General features: G+C 32.5%; 14 protein-coding genes across 14 annotated transcripts; 9 read left to right on the top strand and 5 right to left on the bottom strand.

Annotated features, from left to right (window-relative positions):
• Window positions 1-45: 45 nt before the first annotated feature.
• DFA_09505 (uncharacterized protein) lies at window positions 46-1,446 on the top strand (the record flags this gene model as incomplete). Its single annotated transcript, XM_004352109.1, has 3 exons — window positions 46-80; window positions 174-985; window positions 1,037-1,446. The coding sequence occupies 3 exons, from the start codon at window positions 46-48 to the stop codon at window positions 1,444-1,446; spliced, it is 1,257 nt and encodes a 418-aa protein (XP_004352161.1).
• Window positions 1,447-1,580: 134 nt separating this feature from the next.
• Window positions 1,581-1,832, bottom strand: DFA_09506 (uncharacterized protein; the record flags this gene model as incomplete). The annotated part of the gene is made up of 1 exon (XM_004352110.1): window positions 1,581-1,832. The coding sequence occupies one exon, from the start codon at window positions 1,830-1,832 to the stop codon at window positions 1,581-1,583; it is 252 nt and encodes an 83-aa protein (XP_004352162.1).
• A 354-nt stretch (window positions 1,833-2,186) lies between these two features.
• On the top strand, window positions 2,187-3,132 carry DFA_09507 (uncharacterized protein; the record flags this gene model as incomplete). The annotated part of the gene is made up of 4 exons (XM_004352111.1): window positions 2,187-2,314; window positions 2,424-2,461; window positions 2,667-2,815; window positions 2,887-3,132. 4 exons carry the CDS (start codon window positions 2,187-2,189, stop codon window positions 3,130-3,132), a joined length of 561 nt encoding a protein of 186 aa, XP_004352163.1.
• An 86-nt stretch (window positions 3,133-3,218) lies between these two features.
• mcfC (EF-hand domain-containing protein) lies at window positions 3,219-5,396 on the top strand (the record flags this gene model as incomplete). Its single annotated transcript, XM_004352112.1, has 5 exons — window positions 3,219-3,343; window positions 3,521-3,553; window positions 3,806-3,831; window positions 3,860-4,071; window positions 4,149-5,396. 5 exons carry the CDS (start codon window positions 3,219-3,221, stop codon window positions 5,394-5,396), a joined length of 1,644 nt encoding a protein of 547 aa, XP_004352164.1.
• Window positions 5,397-5,447: 51 nt separating this feature from the next.
• Window positions 5,448-7,290, top strand: sigL-2 (EGF-like domain-containing protein; the record flags this gene model as incomplete). The annotated part of the gene is made up of 3 exons (XM_004352113.1): window positions 5,448-5,454; window positions 5,957-6,352; window positions 6,425-7,290. 3 exons carry the CDS (start codon window positions 5,448-5,450, stop codon window positions 7,288-7,290), a joined length of 1,269 nt encoding a protein of 422 aa, XP_004352165.1.
• Window positions 7,291-7,384: 94 nt separating this feature from the next.
• On the bottom strand, window positions 7,385-8,698 carry DFA_09510 (uncharacterized protein; the record flags this gene model as incomplete). The annotated part of the gene is made up of 2 exons (XM_004352114.1): window positions 7,385-8,331; window positions 8,395-8,698. 2 exons carry the CDS (start codon window positions 8,696-8,698, stop codon window positions 7,385-7,387), a joined length of 1,251 nt encoding a protein of 416 aa, XP_004352166.1.
• Window positions 8,699-8,796: 98 nt separating this feature from the next.
• Window positions 8,797-9,702, top strand: DFA_09511 (uncharacterized protein; the record flags this gene model as incomplete). The annotated part of the gene is made up of 1 exon (XM_004352115.1): window positions 8,797-9,702. One exon carries the CDS (start codon window positions 8,797-8,799, stop codon window positions 9,700-9,702), a length of 906 nt encoding a protein of 301 aa, XP_004352167.1.
• A 70-nt stretch (window positions 9,703-9,772) lies between these two features.
• DFA_09512 (uncharacterized protein) lies at window positions 9,773-12,089 on the bottom strand (the record flags this gene model as incomplete). Its single annotated transcript, XM_004352116.1, has 3 exons — window positions 9,773-10,961; window positions 11,058-11,785; window positions 11,886-12,089. 3 exons carry the CDS (start codon window positions 12,087-12,089, stop codon window positions 9,773-9,775), a joined length of 2,121 nt encoding a protein of 706 aa, XP_004352168.1.
• A 743-nt stretch (window positions 12,090-12,832) lies between these two features.
• Window positions 12,833-13,571, top strand: DFA_09513 (uncharacterized protein; the record flags this gene model as incomplete). The annotated part of the gene is made up of 3 exons (XM_004352117.1): window positions 12,833-12,866; window positions 13,198-13,330; window positions 13,496-13,571. The coding sequence occupies 3 exons, from the start codon at window positions 12,833-12,835 to the stop codon at window positions 13,569-13,571; spliced, it is 243 nt and encodes an 80-aa protein (XP_004352169.1).
• A 440-nt stretch (window positions 13,572-14,011) lies between these two features.
• On the top strand, window positions 14,012-15,563 carry DFA_09514 (BCAP29/BCAP31 family protein; the record flags this gene model as incomplete). Its single annotated transcript, XM_004352118.1, has 4 exons — window positions 14,012-14,119; window positions 14,191-14,301; window positions 14,391-14,508; window positions 14,989-15,563. The coding sequence occupies 4 exons, from the start codon at window positions 14,012-14,014 to the stop codon at window positions 15,561-15,563; spliced, it is 912 nt and encodes a 303-aa protein (XP_004352170.1).
• A 161-nt stretch (window positions 15,564-15,724) lies between these two features.
• DFA_09515 (uncharacterized protein) lies at window positions 15,725-16,105 on the bottom strand (the record flags this gene model as incomplete). Its single annotated transcript, XM_004352119.1, has 1 exon — window positions 15,725-16,105. One exon carries the CDS (start codon window positions 16,103-16,105, stop codon window positions 15,725-15,727), a length of 381 nt encoding a protein of 126 aa, XP_004352171.1.
• Window positions 16,106-16,600: 495 nt separating this feature from the next.
• Window positions 16,601-17,113, bottom strand: DFA_09516 (uncharacterized protein; the record flags this gene model as incomplete). The annotated part of the gene is made up of 2 exons (XM_004352120.1): window positions 16,601-17,004; window positions 17,083-17,113. The coding sequence occupies 2 exons, from the start codon at window positions 17,111-17,113 to the stop codon at window positions 16,601-16,603; spliced, it is 435 nt and encodes a 144-aa protein (XP_004352172.1).
• A 447-nt stretch (window positions 17,114-17,560) lies between these two features.
• DFA_09517 (uncharacterized protein) lies at window positions 17,561-22,207 on the top strand (the record flags this gene model as incomplete). Its single annotated transcript, XM_004352121.1, has 3 exons — window positions 17,561-17,575; window positions 17,864-17,917; window positions 18,188-22,207. The coding sequence occupies 3 exons, from the start codon at window positions 17,561-17,563 to the stop codon at window positions 22,205-22,207; spliced, it is 4,089 nt and encodes a 1,362-aa protein (XP_004352173.1).
• A 407-nt stretch (window positions 22,208-22,614) lies between these two features.
• On the top strand, window positions 22,615-23,462 carry DFA_09518 (uncharacterized protein; the record flags this gene model as incomplete). Its single annotated transcript, XM_004352122.1, has 4 exons — window positions 22,615-22,794; window positions 22,876-23,063; window positions 23,156-23,185; window positions 23,348-23,462. The coding sequence occupies 4 exons, from the start codon at window positions 22,615-22,617 to the stop codon at window positions 23,460-23,462; spliced, it is 513 nt and encodes a 170-aa protein (XP_004352174.1).
• Between the last annotated feature and the right edge of the window lie 16 nt (window positions 23,463-23,478).

The raw sequence follows: 23,478 nt of genomic DNA on the forward strand, positions 1-23,478 counted from the left end.
TAAATAAATAAATATCTCTTTTAAAAAAAAAAAAAGTAAATTAAAATGAATTCAAACAATTGTTACTTTGTACTCTTTTTGCAAAACACACCACCTTACACTCACCCATGCATTCACACTTTTCTTTCATTTTTTTTTCAATAATCTAGGACTAATATAATATATTATATTAGTTTCATGTCGTTGATAAAACTGTATAAAGGTATCAAAATACCATTATATATAAATTCAACTAGAAATGTAGAGACTGTAGCATTGATTGATATATTATATGATCATTTCAAACAGACTATACCTCGTAGTCATTTAGTAGATGTGATCAACATTGGAGGTGTCTATTGTAGACATGCAACACCCAAACCTACAGTACTACCAAATGGACGAATACGATATCATCCTCATACTCTACCCAACCCTCATCGTGTCACAGACCAAAACTATTCACTTGAACCACAATCTTTGGTTAAACTTTATTTATTTCCTCGTCATAATACAACTATTCATCTAAATAACAATAATAATAATAATAACAATAGTAATAATAATAATAATAATAATGGTTTAAATATAATACACGATAATGAATCATTTATGGTAGTTGATAAACCACATGGTATCAATGTTGGGCCATTAATTGATAATTTAAAGAATAATCTATCATGGATGGTCAGACAACAACAACAACAATCTATAGACACACCTATTTATAATCCACATAGAATAGATTTCCCAACAAGAGGTTTATGTTTATTGGTTAAAAAATCGGATGAAATACATAGATTTAATCAATTATTTAAAGATAGAACAATTAAAAAAAGATATAGAGTTTTCATTTATGAAAATCAAAATGATAAAGATAAAGAAATAGAAAAGGATGGAGAGGAGAAAGAGAAACTACGTGTTGGAAGATATATACATTATATGAAACCATCAAAATCAACAATTAAACAATTATCATTAGATAAAGTGGATGGATGGCATGATTGTATATTGGATATTATCAGTATTGGAAAAATGGAAATAGATTTACCTATAGGTGGTACTGAAATTGATTATTTAAAGACAGATTTTACAAAAAATGTCTATATGGACGACAGAGATATTGGAAAAGGAGATAAAAGAAGACCACATAGACGAATACAATTAAAAACAGTAGATGTAGAATTAATAACTGGTAGAACTCATCAAATTAGATCACAGATGAGTTTTATGGGTTATCCAATCATTGGTGATAAAATGTATGGTGGAAAATCTTTAAATGAAATTGCAAATGAAAAAGAAGAATCAAAGGATAAAGTAGTAGCGGATGGAATGTCATTAGATAGTAGAGATTATGATGGATCACTGGTATCTTCTGTAATTGGTTTAATGGCATATCAATTATCTTTTAAATGTCCAATTACAAAAATCGATTATCTTTTTTCTCTTTTTCCCGGATCAAAATAAATAAATAAATAGAAAAAAAAAATGAAAAAAAATGATTATAATTTTTTAAAAGTTTATAAATTATATTATATATGTACAAGTATTTATGGATTAATTTATGGTATTATTAATTATATATTATAGTATGTTATGTGTCATCGTAAAATTAAGCCTCCTTCTTGATTTTTAGATACACCAACGGGTGTAGAATTTCCATTCCAATTTTCAAAATTGACTCTATGTTGACGTGTTGGTGGTCTCCAAATTATATTTCTTGTTTGTACTTTGTTCATTATTATATTTTTTGTATTATTTTGTTGATGTTGATTATTAATATTATTATTATTATTTCTAGGTTGATGATTTCTTAATAAATGTGATATAGCTAATGCTTCTGCTCTTTCCATTTAATTTATCTATTATTATTATTATTAATTAATTAATTAATTATTACTTTTTGTTTAAATTGAATTGGAATTAAAATATCTAGAGGAATGGAGTTGAACCTTTTTATTTAAATTTGATCATAATTAATTAATTTAAAGATCTTGAAAAACAAAATAAAAAAAAAAAAAAAAAAACAATTGAATTGAATTTGTTGTTGAAAAACAACAATTACTTTATAATAACAATCTATTAAAAAATATTTTCTTTATTTTTTATTTAAAATTTACCAAATACAACAACCTTTAAATTTAACTACTGTTTTTTGGTAGTTAGTGATCGTAGTGTGGTTCAAAAAATAAAATAAAATTAGTATAATGAAAAAACCATCTCTTCAAAATGAAATGAATGATCGGTACTCACTTCATTCTACTTTACTTTATGTTTCAACAACAACAATGACAAAATACGGTGAGAGTGATTATTGGGATAAAAGATATAGCAAGTAAGAGAGAGAGAGAGAGAGAGAGAGAGAGAGAGAGAGAGAGAGAGACACTCTTAATGAAGTTGTTTACTTTAAACTAACCTTTTTGTTTTGTTTGTTTGTTTGATAGAAATACAAATCCATACGATTGGTATCAAGACTATGATGGTATAAAACATATACTAGCAGATGAATTGAAATCAAAGGATCTTTGTAATGTATTGATGGTATGATGATTGATTGATGTATACACAGAGAGAGAGATATATACAATACAATTGTAATAACTATTCCATCTCGCAGGTAGGATGTGGTAATTCATTACTTACAGAACACATGTACAATGATGGATACAAGTCTATATGTAATATAGATATTTCTAAAATTGTGATTGATCAAATGTCAACAAGATACAAAGATTATGTTGGATTGGAATATAAAGTTGAAAGTGCTATTGAAACTTCATTTAAAGATAATCATTTTAATGTTATCATTGATAAAGGTACTTTTGATTCAATCATGGTATGTAAAAAAAAAGATAAAGATAAATATAGAAATATATATTGGATATATCAATCTAACATGTCATTTAGTGCGGAGATGATTCACATGAAAATGGGATTAGATTCTGTGAAGAGATGTTTAGAATATTAGAACCAGCAGGAAAGTTTTTAATCATAACCTATGGGGTTCCAGACGATAGATTATTCTACCTAGAACAAGAATATACAGATTGGACTATAAATGTTAAAAAAATACCAAATGGCGGAGGTTTTCACTATGTTTATATTATGACTAAAAATAATAAAGATAGCGCTAAAAGCGATGATGATGAATAGATTGTAATTTTAAGTGCTGGGTTGGATTTGTAGTTGGCATAAGTTAGTGTTTTCTTAATATTAAATATGTTTCTTCAAAAAAAAAAATGTCACACAAACAAAACCCTTTGAACGAGCAGAGCTACCAGTACGAGCAAGGAACAAGTCCAGAAATAAGAAAACTCAATGGCATTATGGATGCTGTCTCCAGGCAATATTGCTTTATGAACATGTAAATACTTAAAGGAAAGAGTTTAGTAATAATTGATTATTTATGGGTTAATTACAGAGTAATGTAAATAATATTAATAATTAATTCTCTTTATCTTTGACGTCACGCCGTTTCAAAGAAAAAATGAATTGGAAAATAGTCCTACATGAGAATAACACAAAAAACTATTTTATTAAGGCTCGAAATCACATTGTATAATATGATCGAATGGTATATTAAAAATAAATATGTGTTGAGATAGATATGTGTAGAACGAACTTCACAAACCATTCGATCCCGCAAAAATCAAAAACCCACCCAATTCTGTGCAAGCAGGATATTTTTTTTTATAATTGGGGCAAAAAAAGTACTACAAAGAGCCACTCCCACATCGATACAAAAAGTCACTTTTTAAACCTTCTTTTATTCTTTTATCTTTATCTCTTGTTGTATTTATAGTCATTATAATTTGTTGTATATTAGTTTATATAGAAAGTATAATAATAAAAGTATAATAATAGTAGTAAAAGTAAAAAGTTATGGCACCACCTTCATCTCCACCATCAATTGATGATAGAACATTTATTACCAATTTATTCAAATCATTGGATATCAATGGTGATGGCAAATTAACCAAACAAGAAATAAAAGATGGTTTCTTCAAATTAAAGATCCCATCTACTGATGCAAGCATAGATCAATTCCTTCAATTTGCTGATGAAAATCATGATGGTCAAGTTACTCTACCTGTAAGCAATATATACATTTCTCTTCTTTTCTTTCTTTTCTTTTCTTTTTATTTATTTTCTATTTATTTTCTTTTTAGGAATTTACACATTATATTGAAAGAAATTTAATATCATTAAAAAAAATATTTAATGAATTGGATACAGATAAATCTGGTACGTTGGACTTTCAAGAGATTGAACAATCAATTAATAAGCTTGGATTAAAGTTGTATTCTGATCAAGAGTTGGTTAGATTGTTTCATCGTATCGATTCAAACAAGGACAATAGAATAGATTTTAATGAATGGAGAGAATTGTTGGTATTATTGCCAAGTTCCAATTTGTCGGCATTGGTTGCATTTTGGAAGGACAGTCAAATTTTGGATGGTGGAGGTGATGGTGGAGGTTTCATTCCACCACCCATCACTGTCGTTGCAGAGGCTGCTAAAAACTTGAGTGCAACTGGATCGGTGATGGATTCGATTCGTGCTACCATGACCTATATGGGTGCTGGTGCCATCGCAGGTGTTGTCTCTAGAACTGCCACCGCACCAATCGAACGTGTAAAGATTACCTGTCAAATCAACCATGGTTCCAACAAGTCCATTCCAGAGGTTTTTAGACAAGTTTTTGCCGATGGTGGCTTCAGAGGTATGTTTAGAGGTAATTTGGCCAACGTTCTCAAAGTGTCGCCAGAAAGTGCCATCAAATTTGGTTCTTTTGAAGCCATCAAGAGATTGTTTGCCGAAAGTGACTCTGAATTGACTAGTCAACAAAGATTTATTTCTGGTGCTTCGGCCGGTGTCATTAGTCATACCTCTCTCTTTCCATTAGAGGTTGTTAGAACTCGTCTTTCTGCTGCTCATACTGGTGCCTATAGTGGTATTGTCGATTGTTTCAAACAAACCTATCAAACCGGTGGTCTACGTGTCTTTTACAGAGGATTGGGTGCATCCATCTTCTCTACCATACCTCATGCAGGTATCAACATGACAGTCTATGAAGGTCTCAAACATGAAATCATCAAAAGAACAGGAACTGCATACCCATCTAGCACCGCCTTGTTGGCATGTGCATCCGTCTCATCGGTATGTGGTCAAATGGTTGGTTACCCATTCCATGTAATCAAAACTCGTATTGTCACTCAAGGTACCCCAATCAACCCAGAGATCTACTCTGGTCTCTTTGATGGTCTCTCAAAAACAGTCAAAAAGGAAGGTTTCAAAGGTCTCTATAGAGGTATCATTCCAAATTTTATGAAATCAATTCCTTCTCATGCCATTACTTTTGGTGTTTATGAACAATTAAAACAAACTTTTAATATTTCAAAAAAATCAAAACATTAAATAAAAACCATTGTAAAAAAACACAATCAATTAAAAGCATGTCATAAAAAAATGATTGGTAGGTTTGATTGTTGCAATCATCGAAGTAGTGGGTACAAATTGTGGTGAAATATTGTTGTGTTATTACTTGTTATATCAATATTTAAGTTGACTCTCTTTCTATTCCAATTTATTACCATTATGCCATTCCATTTTATGTGTGTTGGGGGTGAATAGTTTGAGTTTGCCACAAGACAGTGTTGTTGCAATTTAAAAAAAAACCACTCAAAACCCTAATCCAATCATATTGTATGTTAGTTGATGTCAAACACATAATGAGTTGATGTGGTTAATGTATGGCATACAATCACTTGTTCCAATTACGGATAACGTTCGTCTGTTCCAAATTTAAATTAAATTAAAAATAAATAAATTAAAAGAAAATTCTTCTTTCAAAAAAAGACAAACATATAAATTCATAGAGTTGATCTCTCTCTATTTAATTATTAATAATTATTTCATTCAATTAATAATTATCACAGTTAAATTATTTATTATGTTTAAATATTTATATATTTTAGCCATTTTGGCTTTATTCCAACTTTTCCAAGGTTTAGGTAAAGGAGATTGTCAAGAGAATTGGCAATGTGGAAATGCACCATTTTCAATTTGTCAAAGTAAACTAAATGTGTATAGAGGCATTGGTTTCGATGAAGAGTCTGGTCAATTAATCTTTATGGGGAAGTTTAATGGCTCTAATGGGCCAGTAGGAGCAACTCATATCGTTCAAATGCCCAAAACTGGTGGTTCCATTTCATCAAAGTTCCCAATCCTCTCGGATATTGAACAAGGTTCTGGCTATAGTTTTGCTTACATGTTAAATGCTTGGTTAACAAAATCAAATGTTGCTTGGATCTCTGCTGCTCAAAGAATGGCTCCTGCCGTTGGTCCTTATAATCCTACTACTAAAACTTTAGGTAAATATAAAAAAAGAATTAAATAATTATAATAATTAAATATTAATATTTACCTTTTTTCTATTTCTTTAGAGGGAATTTGGTATACAAGAGGATTTAATCTTGGATTATTATTTGATGAAATTAATTCAAGAACATTTGTTTGCGAGTTTGATGTAAATAGATACAATTTAATTCCAAAGGTCATTGAAGATCGTTTTATTGCACCGATTACCATGTATCGTGGACAACAATGTAGATTCTTGGGTGTGGTTGGTAATGATTTGTATCTTGCATCTATGCAATATGGAGAGGAATCTGTCAGCACTACCATCTTCAAGGGTTCAATTAATTGTGTCAATTGTACAGCTGCCAATTTGGTTTCATTTATGGTATTTCCAGATGAAATTTCAGCCTTCCATGTATCGTCTACTCATTTCTATTTTGGAGGTCGTCGTGTCTATAGCCCAACCTATTCTGGTATTTGGACTGTACCCATTTCCGGTGATTTGTCACAACTCCGATTCCTCGTGAGTGACAAGATTCAATCGATGGTGGTCGATGCCGCCCAACAATATGTCTACTATCAAACCGATGACAATGTATTCAAGAGTGCATCTATCCAAGGCAACCATCCCATCGTCACAACCCTCTACAGTGAACATTCACCATCGGCATCTGGCAGTTGTGCTTGTGCCCCTGGATTCACAGGTGCAACCTGCAGCACTTGTGATGGCCGTGTCCGTTGGGTCGATGGAAATCCACAATGTGTCAAATTACTCGCCAATGGAAACCCAGAAACCTGTTTCTATGATTGGGAATGTAATAATCCACCATACACTTATTGTTCTGGTCAATGTCAATGTCGTAACAATTTTGTTGGTGATAGATGTGATCAATGTTTTGGTACCATTGAATGGAGTTATGGTTATCCATCTTGTAATGTTCCTGGTATCTAAAAGTAAAAGAAGAAGTCGTAGTAGTTTCTTTAAATTAATGTAATAAACATACATTTGCTTTCTATTTATTATTTAATTTTCTTTTTTCTATTTTTTAAATCCAACCAAACTTTTCAATATTAATCCATTTACCAGATGATGAAGTATCAACCTTTTCTTGATCACCTTGTTTAACAAATGAACATACCATTGGTACTGAACCTTCACGTACAGAGATTTCAATACCAATATTGGTCAACCATTCAGATCGAAATTTAGACCAATCGTTTACCCAAAACATAACATGTTTGAATTTATAGGTACGTGCTTCTTCCAATGCCTTTTCCAAAAGAGTATAAAATACGACTTGATTATCTGCAGCAACCGACAAGATATTGAGACAATCATCTCTAATATCATGTGACCAAATGATATAACCACCATTACCTGGTTGGTTGGCAACACATCCAAATGTTTCTGGGTATGGTTTAGTATCCAATGCATTGGCATAGGTTTGAACTTGTTTAATATGCCACATTATATGATTCTTTTTCATTAATTTACCATAAATATATTTAATTGGAGAAGCAGAGGATGAAGTAGAAGAAGTAGTATCATTTTGTTGTTGTTGTTGTTGTTCAGACTTTGTTTCAAACCATTTTTCTTTAATATATAAATCATTATTTTTAATGATCCAATCAGATACAGTATCGATTGTATCAATAGTGACTGGTTTATAGGTGATATCGGAATCAATTTTCATAGTGATCTCAGAGTCTATGATAAAAGTGTTGGCAGGGTGTATATGCCATCCACACTTTTCATAGACCTTTGGTTCAATGTCACTATAGAGATCGGTCATCATCGAACCTTCATTCTTGACTTGAGCATTTAAATGTTTCATCAACGACGCTGCATATCCTTTTCCTCTATACTTTTGTTCAACAAATACACTTGCAATTCCTTGACTTGTAGCATATTGAATATCTGGTTGATCAGATTCAAGATTACAATAAAATGAATCATATTCATAGGTTTCACAACTTGCTACAATTTCTTCGTCTAAAAAATAGAAGAGAGATAAGTAAATTGTATTGATAGAGTATTATATCTATCGCTTCTTACCTTTATTTAATAATACCCAAGGTCTATGATTTTGAGCAAACTCTTTTGAATCAGCTTCTCTATTCCAATATTGTTCAACAGTTAATTTACTTCCCCATGCTTCATAGTTGTCATAGGTAGACTTTTTAAATTGTTCCCATGTTGCTTTAACTAATTTAACTTCTTCCATTTTAAAGTTATATCTATTATTACTACTACTACTACTACTACTACTTTGACGATAGTTGAATGTTGTTGAAAACGAAACCAACTGATTTAAACTAGTTGTAGGTTTGGCAACTTTAGTTAAAAATGTAAGAAACATATTTTAATAATAATGAATGAGTTTGTAACCTTTAGATTTTTATTGGTTCATTACTTGCCAACGAATGTTGTAATCTTTGTATGATCGCGATGATGATGATGACAATTAAAGAGATAGAAGAATTAAATGGAATCAATGGATTAACGATAGAAGAAATAGAAAGAAGGTCAAGAAAGATTGAAGATAATACAAGTGATCCTGATACATGGAGAGTACGTTCTTTTGATGGTTTCTTGGGTGACAATGAATCATTCAAAGATCGTCTAAAATATGATCATCAAAGATTATTAAATTTAAATACTTTAATCAATAACAACAACAATGATGATGGTGATGATGGTGATAATGGATTAAATCAATCAACACAATTACTTGTAACAAATCAAATGATAGCACAATTAATAAGAGATTTATTACAATCATGTGAAGATATTAGAATGGAGAATAATTATGGTCCAATGACACCAATACAATTACAATATCAATTACCAAATCATCTACAATTATCATTATTTGGTAATGATAATACAACAACAACAATATCAAAACAAACTATACATATTACAAAATCATATTTTAATGGATTTCAATATAGTTTATTTTATAATGAATCCAATGACAACAAAAAGGAAAAAGAAAAGGAATCATTTAAATTTAAATCATTATTTAAAAGAAAAGATAATAATAATAATAATAATAATAATAATAATAATAATAATAATAATAATAATAATAATTCATCTGATTCGATTGTTTGGAATCAAAAATGGAATTATGAATATGAAATTAAAAATGTAAAAGATAATATTAATATAAAGATTGGAGGTGGAATAGATAGAGGAATAATAGAATATATATCAAAATTAGGATTCTATCAAGGTGATGATAATAATCCATATAGAATTGATCCAATTAAATTGATTTCATTATTAATTGGCAATGATAATTTATTACAATTAAAAAATAAACAATTAAATCTTTTTTTAAAAGATTCTTATAAATAGAAATAATAATATTATATAAGCTTTTTTTTTACTTTTTACTTTATTTATTTATTTTTATTTATTTTACCTTTTAATTAAAACTACCATCAAAACCAGAGAAACCAGCTAAAAGGAAAACAGGATAATAAGATTTCTTTTCAATTTTACTACACCAATTCCAAGCACTGGTAAGACGACCATCGATACAAGAACCGGCATCGAAAAAGTTATCGGCACCACTACCGTCGAAAGCGTGACGGAAGAAATCAGTCAAGATGAGCTTGATGAGACTGTTTGGACCACCAAACGATGAACGAATGTATTGGCAGAGATGTGGATCCTTGATCTTGGGAATGTACTGGATGGTGATGACAATGGGGTTGAGGATACGCGAGATTTGTGTGTACTTGTCGATAAATGTCAGAGCATTTGGTACATTATTGTCACCGAGATGGATGACTGACGAGCCAATCCAGTGCTCGCCGAGCTTGGCTTGGGTGTCTGAGAGGATACGGTTCATGGCACCATTGATCTTACGTGCCTGTTGCACACGGTTCAAACCCTGACCAGTGTTTTTGAGTTGGTACGAACTGCCATGCAAGAGATCTTGTTCGGCAAGATACCACAAACGGAACATGTCGTGGAGGATCTTTTTCCAGAGTACAAGTGATTGGTAGACATACATGTATTGTTGTCTGTGAGAGTGACGTAGACGTGCACCCTCTTGTCCGGGCATAATGGCCAATGAGAAGCCCTGTTCCTCGGCATTGGGATTAAACGACTGCTTCAAGTACTTCATCATTGTCTTTACACTATCACGATTCTCTCTTAAAAAGGTATGGTTGTCTCCGATGGAATAGATGCATTGTTCAATGACATCCTTGTGCAATGTGGCCGATTGGTAACGGTTGGAGAGGTTCTTGATGGCACGCTCCTTGCGTTTAATCTCACCTTGGATTTGGTATCTGTCCTTGCCGTCTGGCAAAATCTCGCGAGTGGCAGTCTCCATCTCTGGATCGTTCAACATCTCCAAACCACCGCAACGCTCCAATACTACATGAACCGTTTTCAACTCGGTCACCATATCCAATCCCAACGCATTTCTAACATCAGCGTTGGATGAATCTTGAAGCAAATGAATCATCTTTCCATACTCTGATCTCATCTTTGATGGATTCATAATCTTGTGTCTTCTACCAATTTCAAATACTCTTTGGAAAAATTCTTCATTTTCTGAAAACTCTTTCTTTTCTACCAATTCTTGTCCTTTTTTAAAGTCACTAGAAAATAGAAAAGGAAAATAGAATGTTAATATAAATAGTTATAAATATATATATATATATATATTAATATTGTTATTTTGTTTGTTTACATACCTGGCAACTAATAAACCACAAAGAATAGCACAAATTTGACGTAATTGTTCATTGATTCTACGTGCTCTATTGTTTACGGCAATGTCAACCTTATCAGTATATTCGGATACATGTAATGAAGCTTCCAATAGACGTAATATATTTCTTTCTTGCATATCTAAACGAATTGGAATATATTTTGAACGTTCTGAAAACCATTCACCTCCCAATTGTTTATATCCTCCATTATTATTCTTATCATTATTATATCTATCATCTTCTTCATCATCATCTTCTTCTTCATCTTCATCTTTATATCTTGGATTTAATTCTTGGAAGCTATGATGTTGATTGTTGTTGTTTTGATTGAAATCAAATAATTGTTTCTTTTCAAATGGACTGAGGGTGTTGGTGGCACTAGCACCAAGATTCAATGGATCCCTACTTTCAAAGTTGTGTAATCTATTGACCGATCCTCCCAATACACCTAATCCAATTGAAGAACGAGAAGATGTAGATGATGACGATGAACTGGTAGACGATGATAACTTTTGTACCTTTCTTTGATCAACTTCTCCTGCAGAACCAGAAGATCCTCCATTAATATTTAATGGAGCTGTACTACCACCAGCAGAGTTACCAAGCTTTGAGAATGGTCTAGCTGCACCAGTTGTAGTCATTGCAATTGGTGTATTGGATGATAAATCTATAAAAGTATGATTCTTTCTTCCACCTCTTCTGTGTAATGACTAACATAGATAGATAAAGATTACAAATATATATATATTTGTTAATATTCACACAGTACTTCTTATTTCTTCTTTCTTCTTTTTTCTTTTCTATTCTTACATAACCACAAACTTCACAAAGATCATCATTACATTGATCACAATGAATGGTTGCAGGTTGATCGGTACATTCAATACACATTCCTTTTACATCCTCTTCAATTGGTTGATAATCCATTACTTCATTTTGTGGATCTTCATCAATGTCATCTTGAGCATCTTCTGATAAAATTCTATTTAATTGTTCCGGGTTATGATTTGCCATATCTAATATATATAAATAAAAAGAAAAAGAAAAAAAGAAAAAGAAAAAGATAAAGAGAAAGAAAGAAAAAGAAAGATATTAATGTCTTATTTCTTTCGATCTATTCTATTACATTCTATTCTATATTCATTATTGCATACCGAAAGATCTTTTTTTCTGTTTATTTTGTGATGCCACTGCTGATTTGATAGAGTAACTATCTTGTTCGAATTCTTCGTCTTGGTCTCTTCTCGAGGAGGAGGATGATGTTACTAGTTTCTTAAAGAATGCCTTTATCTGTCCAATATTAAAAAAGGATGCCACCACTATAAACGACGTAAGGATTACGTATAATCCGATTAACTGTATGACGACGTACAATGTGTTTTGAGAATTTCAAAAGATATCTTTTATAAAACTAACAACAACAACAAATATTATATAATTAGTTTATAGATTAACAAATTATGATGGATGATGTTGTGAAGATTTATAAAAAATAATAGTACTAATAATATATATATATATAAATAATATATGTATATCTTGTTGAACGATAATAGAAAGAAAGAAAGAAAACCGATTTGAAGTGAACAACCAAGAAACCAATATCTTTGAATTTTTTTGTTTGTTTTTTTAAAATTTTAAATTAAATAAATACAAGACAAAGAGCGAGACGGATGAATGAGGTGTATTTAAATATAATATAATATATCTCTCTCTACTCTCTATCTGATTGATTATTTTATCAAACTAGAAAGATAATGAATGAATGTATGCGTAGTAGTAGTAGTAGTAGTATAGTACAGTTAGATAGAAGATATAATAATAGAAAAAAAACGATTGCGTAAGATGTGTGGAAATGAAGGGGTGAATACTGAGCAGCCGAGTTGTTGAAAAAATTTGTTTGTTTTATTGTTGTTGTTGTTGTGTTGGTCTGTCTCTCATTTAATTTATCTAATTATATTGAGAGAAGAGAAAAGACCATCCACATCCATCACATTATTATTATTTGTTTTAATTTACACTATATATTTTTGGGGTACGGTACCACCACATGTTCTTTCCATCTGAAATTTGGGTGATGACTAGGCTATGACTGGTGTCATGTTAGACTCTAATTTTTGAGTTGGCTTGGCTTTGGCTTTGGTCTTGTTGATTAATGAAGTAACTTTACGTATGGGTGATGTTTGGAGTTTCCAAGTTTCTGGTATGATTTTGGTGGATGTTCATCTTTGGATGGTTCTATTTTGTTGGAGTGGGTATGTTGTTTTAAATAGATTAATATTGATGTCGTTAAACTGAGAATGACCACCAATGACAATGACCATAATCCAACAATTGGTACTGTATCTTTCATTATTGAAACAAATAACATGATTTAATTATTATTTATATATTTATATTTATATTATTATTGTTGAAAGAGATAGTAGTAGTATTTTAACAAATTATTGTTGTGATGATGGTAAAGATCGATTGATGAGTACTGAGATTATTTAAAGGGTGGTTCCAACCATCATCTTCATCTTCATCGTCACCATCAATTTAAATTAAATATTTAATTTATTTCAACCTTTCCAATATTTTTAACAAAATCATCCAAACGGTCACCTTTTTTTTGCCGCAATTTAGATCAAAGAAAAGAGATCTAGGTACATTTCGTACCAAGATATGTAATCTATAAGAAAGTGTCTTAAAAAAGACATAATATTCATATATATTATAATGATATTGGAAATTCATTAATGTTTGAAAAGAGTTTACTATAAAATTCATCTTGATTGGGCAACTCTTTTGTTTTTTTTTGTTTTGAATAATATTAATATTATTTATTATTTATTATTTGGTATTTCCAAATAAAGAATAATACATATTGCTATATAATAATACCATGTTCCATTCCCAATTATTCTTAATTAACCAACAAAGATAATACAATAATGTCAAAGCATATCCTAACTCAAAACGATTCTATCTATTCCAATGACCCAAATAATAAGTTGGTGACTGAAAATGGTCAATTTACAGCTATTCTACAAGAGGATGGTGTATGTACTATCTCTATCTACAATATTGTGTCTTGATTATTATTATTAACATATGTTCCAAAATTATATAGAATTTTGTAGTGTATAGAGGTCAAGATCATACACCTCAGAATGCAGTATTCGCTACTCACACCCATCACAAAGGAACTGGTCCATACAGATTCATTCAACAAGATGATGGTGTAAGATATAGATAGATATATCTAGAATGACACTACTAGTAAACAATCTTTGCTAATACTTTAATTCCATTTTTTGATTATTATTATAGAATCTTGTTTTATATGACAAGCATAGAAAGTCACATTGGTCAAGTCATACCCATGACAGTGGTCAAGGACCATACCATCTTGACTTTGAAGATACCGGTCTCTTAATCTTAAAGGATGGTAAGAATAGTGTCTTGTGGAAATCAGAGGTTGAAACTCATTAAACCACACACAAACATCTTCTATCCATCTGTCCATCTATCCATCGTCATCTGTCTGTTTCTCTCTAACAAACAAACAAAGTTAAATAAATAAATAAAAGAATATTTGTTGTACTTGGGTTTTCTAAGTTAGAAACGCACAAAGATAATTTAAAATAATCTCTCTCTGCTTCGTCACGTTTTCAATTTAGGTGAATGATTCATTCTTGAAAGGAAGAGGAGGAGATCTGAGCTACACACAAAATTAAATTAATAAAAAATAAATTAAAAAAAAAAAGAAGAAGGTTTTGATGTTCACATCTTATAGTGTAGTCACATGAACAAGTTTAGTTAGTTTATTAGTTAGTTTATTTTTTGTACATATAATAATAATAATAATAATAATATAGATATAGAATGGAGATATTAAACGTAGCAGTATTTATTTTACTTATTTTAGAGATGGTGATATGCATTCTTGCAGTGTTGCCCATCTCAATGGCAAGCAAAAAGTCAGTGTTTGCCAAGGTGAGCAACCTCTGGGCTGGTCACACCTCAAAGATTGTGTTTAGAGTCGTGTTTGTGATCTTGGTTGGTTTGTTTGCCGACGCCATCATGAACTCTCTCAACACTGACAAGCAGATCCATGAGATGCGCAAGGACAACAAGATCGTCGACAATAGTTTGTACGTGCGTCTCTTTAGATACCAACGTAACATCTATCTCACTGGATTCACCATGTTCCTCTACTTCCTCATCTACCGTTCGCAAAGCATCATCGTCGAGCTCACCTCGATGGAGACCAAGAGCACCGTCGCCATGAAGCAGGCCCAAAACAACACCACCGAGGTCGAACGTCTCGTCAAATCCAACAAGCAACTCGAAGACGAACTCAAAGGTCTTCGCAAGCAAGAAAAGGACTTTAAGGCTATGAAACAACAAGCTGAAAACACCACCAAAGAGTACGAAAGACTTCAAAAGGAATTGGAAAAGGCTCAAGGTACTAAATCAAAGAATCAAAAAAAGGATGATTAAAAAATAAACAATTAGTACACACCATACATATATATAATTATATAAACAAGTAGTATATAATAAGAAGAAGAAAGAAAAAGAAGAAGAAGAACAAGGACTGGAAATATTTTTGGATAAATCAAGTTTATTTATTATTTTTTTGGTTATGTTGTTAAAAAGGTTTAACAGAATGAAACAGATTTGACACAGAGTGTTGGGACAGCGGTACCATGGACAATGTAACCAAAAGTGTATGAAGAGTTGAGGTTGATGGTTTGACCGGCTGGAAGAGTAATATCACCATTGGCAAGACGGACAACATTCCAGATGGCATTGTTATCACGGAGACGACAAGTGGCATCAGTACCAATACAGACAGAGCAGACACGAGCACTATTACAATGATTGGTAATAGTTACATCAAATTGAGAGAAACATTCACCAGTCTTTGAATCGGTAAAGGTACCAATCAATTTATGGTTAATGGTAATATCACTGTGATGTTGAGCAGCAGCGACAGACAAGGCAAGTAACATAACACACAAGGCAAAGATAAATTTCATTTTTTAAAGTAGAGCAGAGTAGGTTTTAATAGTTTGTTAAGAATTATTATTATTGATATTTAATGATTTTAAAACTAGTTGGTTAAAGGTCTATTTATATTTAGACAATTGTCAATTCATCATCAATATAACTATTATATAAATATATTAATAATATTGAATGGAGATATTTTTGTATAATCTAGCCCAATATACATATTCTTTATATTGATCTAATACAATCTTTTGAAATTATTTTCAGAGATTCTCCACTCCTCATCATTACCAATTAATTAATTTTCCATCTCCTCAATTAATTCTTAATAGATTAAAAAATGGTCAAACTATAATTCTATAATTATATTCAAGATGGAATTGGAATCAATGATCATAGATAGATACTCAAAAAAGAAGAAAGTAACTTGGGAAAAAGGTGATTGATTGAGTTAAATATATTTATTCCAAATATTTTTTGTATTTTGGAATAAGGTTTATTTTAAAAAAAAATGTTGTTGTTTAACAGAAAGAGACAGACTTGACACAGAGAGTTGGGGCAACAGTACCGTGGACAATGTAACCAAAGGTGTATGAGGCACCGGCATTGATGGTTTGGTTGGCTGGAAGAGTAATATCACCATTGTGGGCACGTACGACATTCCAGATAGAGTTGTTGTCACGGAGACGACAGGTGGCATCAGTTCCAATGCAGAGTGAGCAGACACGGGCACTATTGCAAGCGTTGGTAATGGTTACTTCGAATTGGGAGAAACATTGGCCAGTGGCAGAATCAGTCCATGATCCAACCATTCTATGGTTAATGGTAATATCATTGTGATGTTGAGCAGCAGCAACTGACAAGGCAAGTAACATAACACACAAGGCAAAGATAGCTTTCATTTTTGTTAGATTTAGTCTATAAACTTTTAAATTATATATATATTTATAATTAAATTTGATTTTGATATATTTAAAATTCAATTTCCAGTTTCCTTTTATACATTTCCATTGACACCAAATTTCAATTGACATATATATATCATATATATGAGTCATATAATGTTGGTTGATATGATATGATTTATTATGGTGACATCAAATATACATATATATATTGTTGGTAATAGTAAAAGATAGTAGGTGGAAAGAAGGAAGGATAAGGTAGGGTGGTATTAAAATCAATCTATTCTTTGTATTACAACAATTTTGGATATCCATCATCTGTATCCATTTTTTGTTTTGTCATTGTTGTCAATCTTTAAAACAAAAAAAAAAAAACTTATTTTTAAAATTGTTAAGTATGGTTGGTGTGTTGCTCATACTTAAGACATTTTTTGGTGTATTTTAAAAAAAAGATATTATAAATAATATAATAATAATAATAATATAATATCAACAAGTTTATTTTATAATATTCATCTCTTTCATTCTCATTCAAAAAATAACTTTGTGAAGGCCTTGGCTATTACTAAAAAAAAAATGACAAAAAGAGTGGTGTGGAATTCCTCTCGTTGTCACACAAGGTTGTTTTTTGCGATGGTGCGTGGGATGGGACAAAAAGAAAAGAGAGGGATTAGGTGAAAAAAAAAAAATGAAAAAAATAAAAAAAAATGAATCGCTCGTCTTTTTCGTTTATTTCAAGCCCGGGCTTTTTTTTTTTCTCTCAGCTCTCTTGCTACAGATACTAGCGCTTCTATTATCTCTATCTCTATCACTCTGTCACCCCTCTTGCTAGAGAGTATTAGAACACCACATTGTAGCACGCTCCTTTTATCACTATAGTACTACTATACACTCAACCGATCACATACTATTAGCAAGCTAGCTCTCAAAAAGGTAATTTTTAAATTAAAACGAGACATTTAAAAAAAAAAAAAAAGGGAAACCGAGGTTCATGTTTTGTGAGGACAAGACAAAGACAAAAAAAGGAATTATCATACACTTCATAATAGATATATATTTGATCAATCAAACTATATATATACTATACCTACTATACTATACTATGATATGATATGATGTACTAATCATTTGGATATTATTCCCACTTTTTTCTTTTGTTACAAAATGTGTGTTTACTTTTATTTGTAGCTTTTAAATTAAAAGAAAAAGAAGAAGATGACAAAAGGAGCAGAACTTTCACTCAAGGTATTAAAAGAGGTTAGGGAAGGAGCAGCCATCTCCCAAGTGGCCCGTAAATATAGTATCAATGAAACGACTATTAGAAGATGGGCCAAGAAACCGATGGACCAAGACTCGATCAAGAGTCGTGCCAAAAAACAGGGAAGAAAGAGAAAGATCAACGCCGACATTGAATACAATGTTTTGCAGTGGATTTCCAATACCAAGGGTGTCCACATTCCATCACTAGAGAATCATCCTGCCCTTCGAAAGACTTCATCCAAAAAGAAGTCGGCCGCTAAAACTGGTGATGGTAGCAGTGGTGGTGGTACTAGCACCTCTGACACTACTACTACTGCCGGAGGATTGACTATCGATGACTCTATCACAATCGGTGGTGACGATTATGACTATGACGATGACGACGATGATGAAGATGATACTGAATCAACTCAAGAAGAAGATCCAAATATCAACGAAGAAGATATCATCTTGTTAACAAATGATCCAGATGAACAACAACAACAACAACAACAACAACAATTACAAACACCTTCAAAACAACTTGGAGATCAAGAAAATAACAACAACAACAAATTGGAATTGGCTTTAACCAAGGATACGGATACATCTACAACTACAACAACCTCTACATCCTCTACTACAACTACTAAAGATACGGTAGTTGCTGACGACAAGACCAAAGAGAAAGAAGTAGCAGTAGTCGTGTCCAAAGACAAGGACAAAAAGGACAAAGAATCAACCAACAAGGAAAAAGACAAAGAAACCAAAGAAAGAGAAGCCAAAGAGAAAAAGGAAAAGGAGAAAAAGGAAAAAGAAAAGGAGAAAAGAAAAAGAAAAGGAAAAGAAAAGGAAAAGGAGAGAAAGGAAAAAGAGAAAGAAAAAGAAAGAGAAAAAGAAAAAAAGAAAAAGAAAAAAGAAAAGGAGAAGAAAAAGGAACTTGAAAAAGAGAAAGAGAAAGAGAAAGAAAAAGAAGAGGAAAAGGAAAAGGAAAAGGAAAAGGAAACTACTAGTACTAGTAGTAGTAGTAGTGGAGGAAAAAAGAAAAAGGGTAGTGACAAGGTATCTGTAAAAAAGGAGGAGGAGGAGGAGCAAGAAAAACAAGAAGATGTAAAAAGTAAAGATAAAGATGTAAATAGTAAGAAAAAGAATAGTAAATCAAAATCAAAGAATGATAACAAAGAACAACACCAACAAGAACCGACAACAACAGCAACTACAACACCAACTATAACACCAACCGACGAATCAACAGAAAAACAAATCCAAGAGGAAAATAATAATAATAATAATGATTTAATTACAACTACAACTAGTACTGCTAGTTTACCAATCCTTTCTACTACAACCACTACCTCTACAACTACTATTGCTAATGAAGAACCAGAATTAATCATTGGAAATAGTGAAAATACAACTCCAGTACCATCTTTGGCAACAAGTCCAATTATTTCCATGACCAATTCCATCTCACCAGTTACCTCTGCTACTTCAATACCTGTCGATCCTATGGTTTTGGAGGATATTCATACCACTAGCACTACATGTATATTGACAACTTCAACCACTTCAACCACTTCCACTTCCACTACTTCTACTCCACCACCACCACCCCATCCAGATTTGACCAAGACAGACACTCAAATGATGGATTTTAGTGGTGATAATAATAATAATAATAATAATAATAATAATAATAATAATAATAATAATAATATGATGCAAGATGAAGAAGAAGATTATGGAGGTATAAGTTTTACAAATGCACCAGTCATTCAAAATCAAGATGGTGTCATTCAACAAGGTATACAACATGCTTTGATTGGTGTCCAAAATGCTATGCATCCAGCTCCAGTCATTGACATGAGTAGTGTCAACATCCAACAATATATCTTGGAGACTTATAATATTGACTTGACTCCATCCTACATCTCACAGATGATGAAGAGAAATAATATCACCCTTTCTCGTCGTCCAAAGGGTCCCCCAGCACCTAGAGGAGGAGCACAGGGAGGTCAAGTCGGTGGAGTACCAGGAGTAGGAGGAGTAGGAGTAGGAAGTGGTATGGGAGGTGGTATGGGAGGTGGTGTGGGAGGTATTGTTGGAGGTATTAATGGGAATACACCTATTAGACGTGCAACTAAACGTTCCAAGAGCTCGAATATGCCAGGTCTTAATGGCTCTACATCTAATATCCAGCCTGCCCCACAACAGATGATCGATCAACAGGCCTATCAACAGATCCAAGCTGCCGGTCTCATTATCTCGACCGACTCACCTATTGGTCTGTCGCCTGCCAACCCAGCTGTTCCTCCCACGAGCACACCGCTGCGTTCGCAGTTTGGGTTCCACCATCACCATCATCATCAGTCCATTTCTATACCTTTCACATCCCATGTACATAAAGACGTCCCCAAGCCCATCCAACCTATCCAATCAGTCGTTTCTCCACAACAACAACAACAACAACACCAACAACAACAAACACAACAACATCAAGAGGACACACCACAACAATTCCATGAAATTGTTGTTGAAGTTAGTTTCAATAATTTGACTCAAGACGACCACCACCATTCTCACTCTATTCCTCAAGACCAACAACAACAACAACATCATCATCACCAACAACAACAACAACAACATGTCGAACAAGAACATCAACATATGGAGCCAGAGGTTATCCAACAAGAACATCAACATGGTATGCAAATCGATGAGATTCACCAACATGATCACCAACAACATCATCATCATCAACAACACTTGGAAGAGGGACAACAACAACACGACCAACATATGGAGCATCAACATCAACATCAATACCATGAACAAGTTATTGAGACATATGATCACCAACAACAACAACAACATGAGGATCATGGTCATGGTCATGAACACGAACACCATCATCACCATATGCAAGTGGATGAACAACATCAACATCAACATATGGAACAATACCATGAACAAGGAGGTATGGAAACTTATGAGCAACACCAACAACATCAAGAGGAACATGGTCATGTCCACGAACACCATGGTCACGAACACGAGCACCATCATCACCATATGCATATGGAGCATCATCATCAAGATCAAGAATCACACCACCATCATCAAGACCAAGAATCACACCATCATCATCAAGAGCATATTCATCAATCAACAGACCACTTGCACCATTCAACAGAAGACTTGCATCATTCAACAGCAGCTTTACACCATTCAACGGCAGATTTGCATCATTCAACGGCAGATTTGCACCATTCAACGGCGGAAATCCAACAAGATGGACATTATTCTCATCATCATCAACATCAACATCACCAACAACAAGATCATCAGGATCAAGAAGAAGAGGAGATTATTCTATTGCAAAGCGACCAATATCACCAAGTTCAACAAGAATATATGGAACAACAAATGCAAGGTCATGTCGATCATCACCACCATCATCATCATATGCACCAAGAGATGGAAGGACATTCTGAGCACGTTGAACACATTGATCATCACCACCAACACCATCACCACGAGATGGTCGATCAACATCATCAAGACCAACAACAACAACAACAACATCATGATCAATCATTACATATAGTTGAAGAAGAAGAGATTATCCATCATGGTCATTTCCATAGTGACTTGCATTTACATCTTCCGCCAGATTTAATTGTTGGAGCACCAAATAGTGTAACTGGTCTATTGGTAGGAGCCCCACATAGCACAGGACTTATAGTTGGAGCACCACACAGTACTGCACTCTTGGTTGGAGCACCACATAGTACCGGTCTTGAAAGTTCAATGATTGTTTTACAAGCTGTTGAGGCAGCCCAAGCAGCCTCGGGTGATGTCCTAGACGATGTTCTTCAACACGTTGAAAAAGCAATGAATGAAGTTGCCTCAGACGACGAAGAAGAGGTAATGGCTCAAGGAAAAGTTGATCAAATTGTCTTGGATCATTTAATTCCTCATTAAAATTAATAAATAAATAAATTATTTAAAAACCAACCTTTATATAATATATACGACATGTAAAAGTACATATCAATTAATGGATATCATATATTTTCTAAACATGTTAATTATCCTTCCTTTTAAGATCTTATAGAAGGATATACTACTAATAATAATAATAAGAGAATCTTTTTTGGTGGTTGGGGTCATCCCCAACTTTTCGAAACATGGAATGGATGTGATGGTCATCTTACAACTATTAACTTCAGATCGCCACTCTACTTCTTTTTCATTCAGAACCCCACCCACACCACTCCTTTGGTGGTTTACTTCAATTGAATTTTAATGTTGTTTAAATTTTGAATATCATTGTGTTAATTTAATTTTATTTTAGAAAAATATAAACAAACATTAATAATATATTGGACATGGACATTAAAATTAATGAAATTGAAAGTAATTTAGATCTTTCTTCATTCAAATCAATTCCCAAAGATATTAAATCTCTTGATCCATTTGATTTGGAGAATAGTCAGATGGTATCAACTGAATTGGGAATTGACCAACTTTTAAAGATCAAGAATCCGCTAGACCAATTTGTTATGATCGTAAGTATTCCAACATTCAATAATTGGATTGTTATTAAAATATAGTTGTTGGTTTATTAAATTTTATTTATTTAATTAAAGAATGCCAAGTTTGGTGATCCTCTGTCAGTCCCTGTCTATCCAAACCATACATTCAATATCAAACCAATAGCAGTGTACAATCGATATATTGATTATGTTACTCTGGGTCAACCTGAAACATCATACCCTACTTCCTATTTTAAAGGTTTTTTTCCAGGATCTGAATTTCCTTCAGAATTGGTTGAAAAGTAATATTTAACATTTAAAACCTGATGATCTATTTCCATTGCTAATATATTCCCTAATTTTTGTAATGAATGGATGGATTCATTCATTAAAGATGTGATGCCGTGAACCATATTACCAAATTGTATGATGATCTAATACCTTTTCCAATAGAGCATCCAATTCAAACAACCATTAACCTAGGTGTTGGAACATCAATGATATTCCAAACAATGATACTTTATGGACTAAAGGTGAACAGAAAAATAGACGGGTCCTATTATTTTCTCATTCTGCAATTATATAGAGGTGAAATATTTTCAACACCTGCAAGTAATGTTCTCCATGAACCTGTTCTTCCATACGATTGTATAGAATATGTTAAAGGAAAAGGTGCTAGTCGTTGGAAAGAAGGGTTTTAAATAAAAAAATATGTTG

Source organism: Cavenderia fasciculata, assembly GCF_000203815.1.
Source record: "Cavenderia fasciculata unplaced genomic scaffold Scf_EU5ZYIE01EUG8B-5, whole genome shotgun sequence".
In the NCBI taxonomy this organism is placed as follows: domain Eukaryota; phylum Evosea; class Eumycetozoa; order Acytosteliales; family Cavenderiaceae; genus Cavenderia; species Cavenderia fasciculata.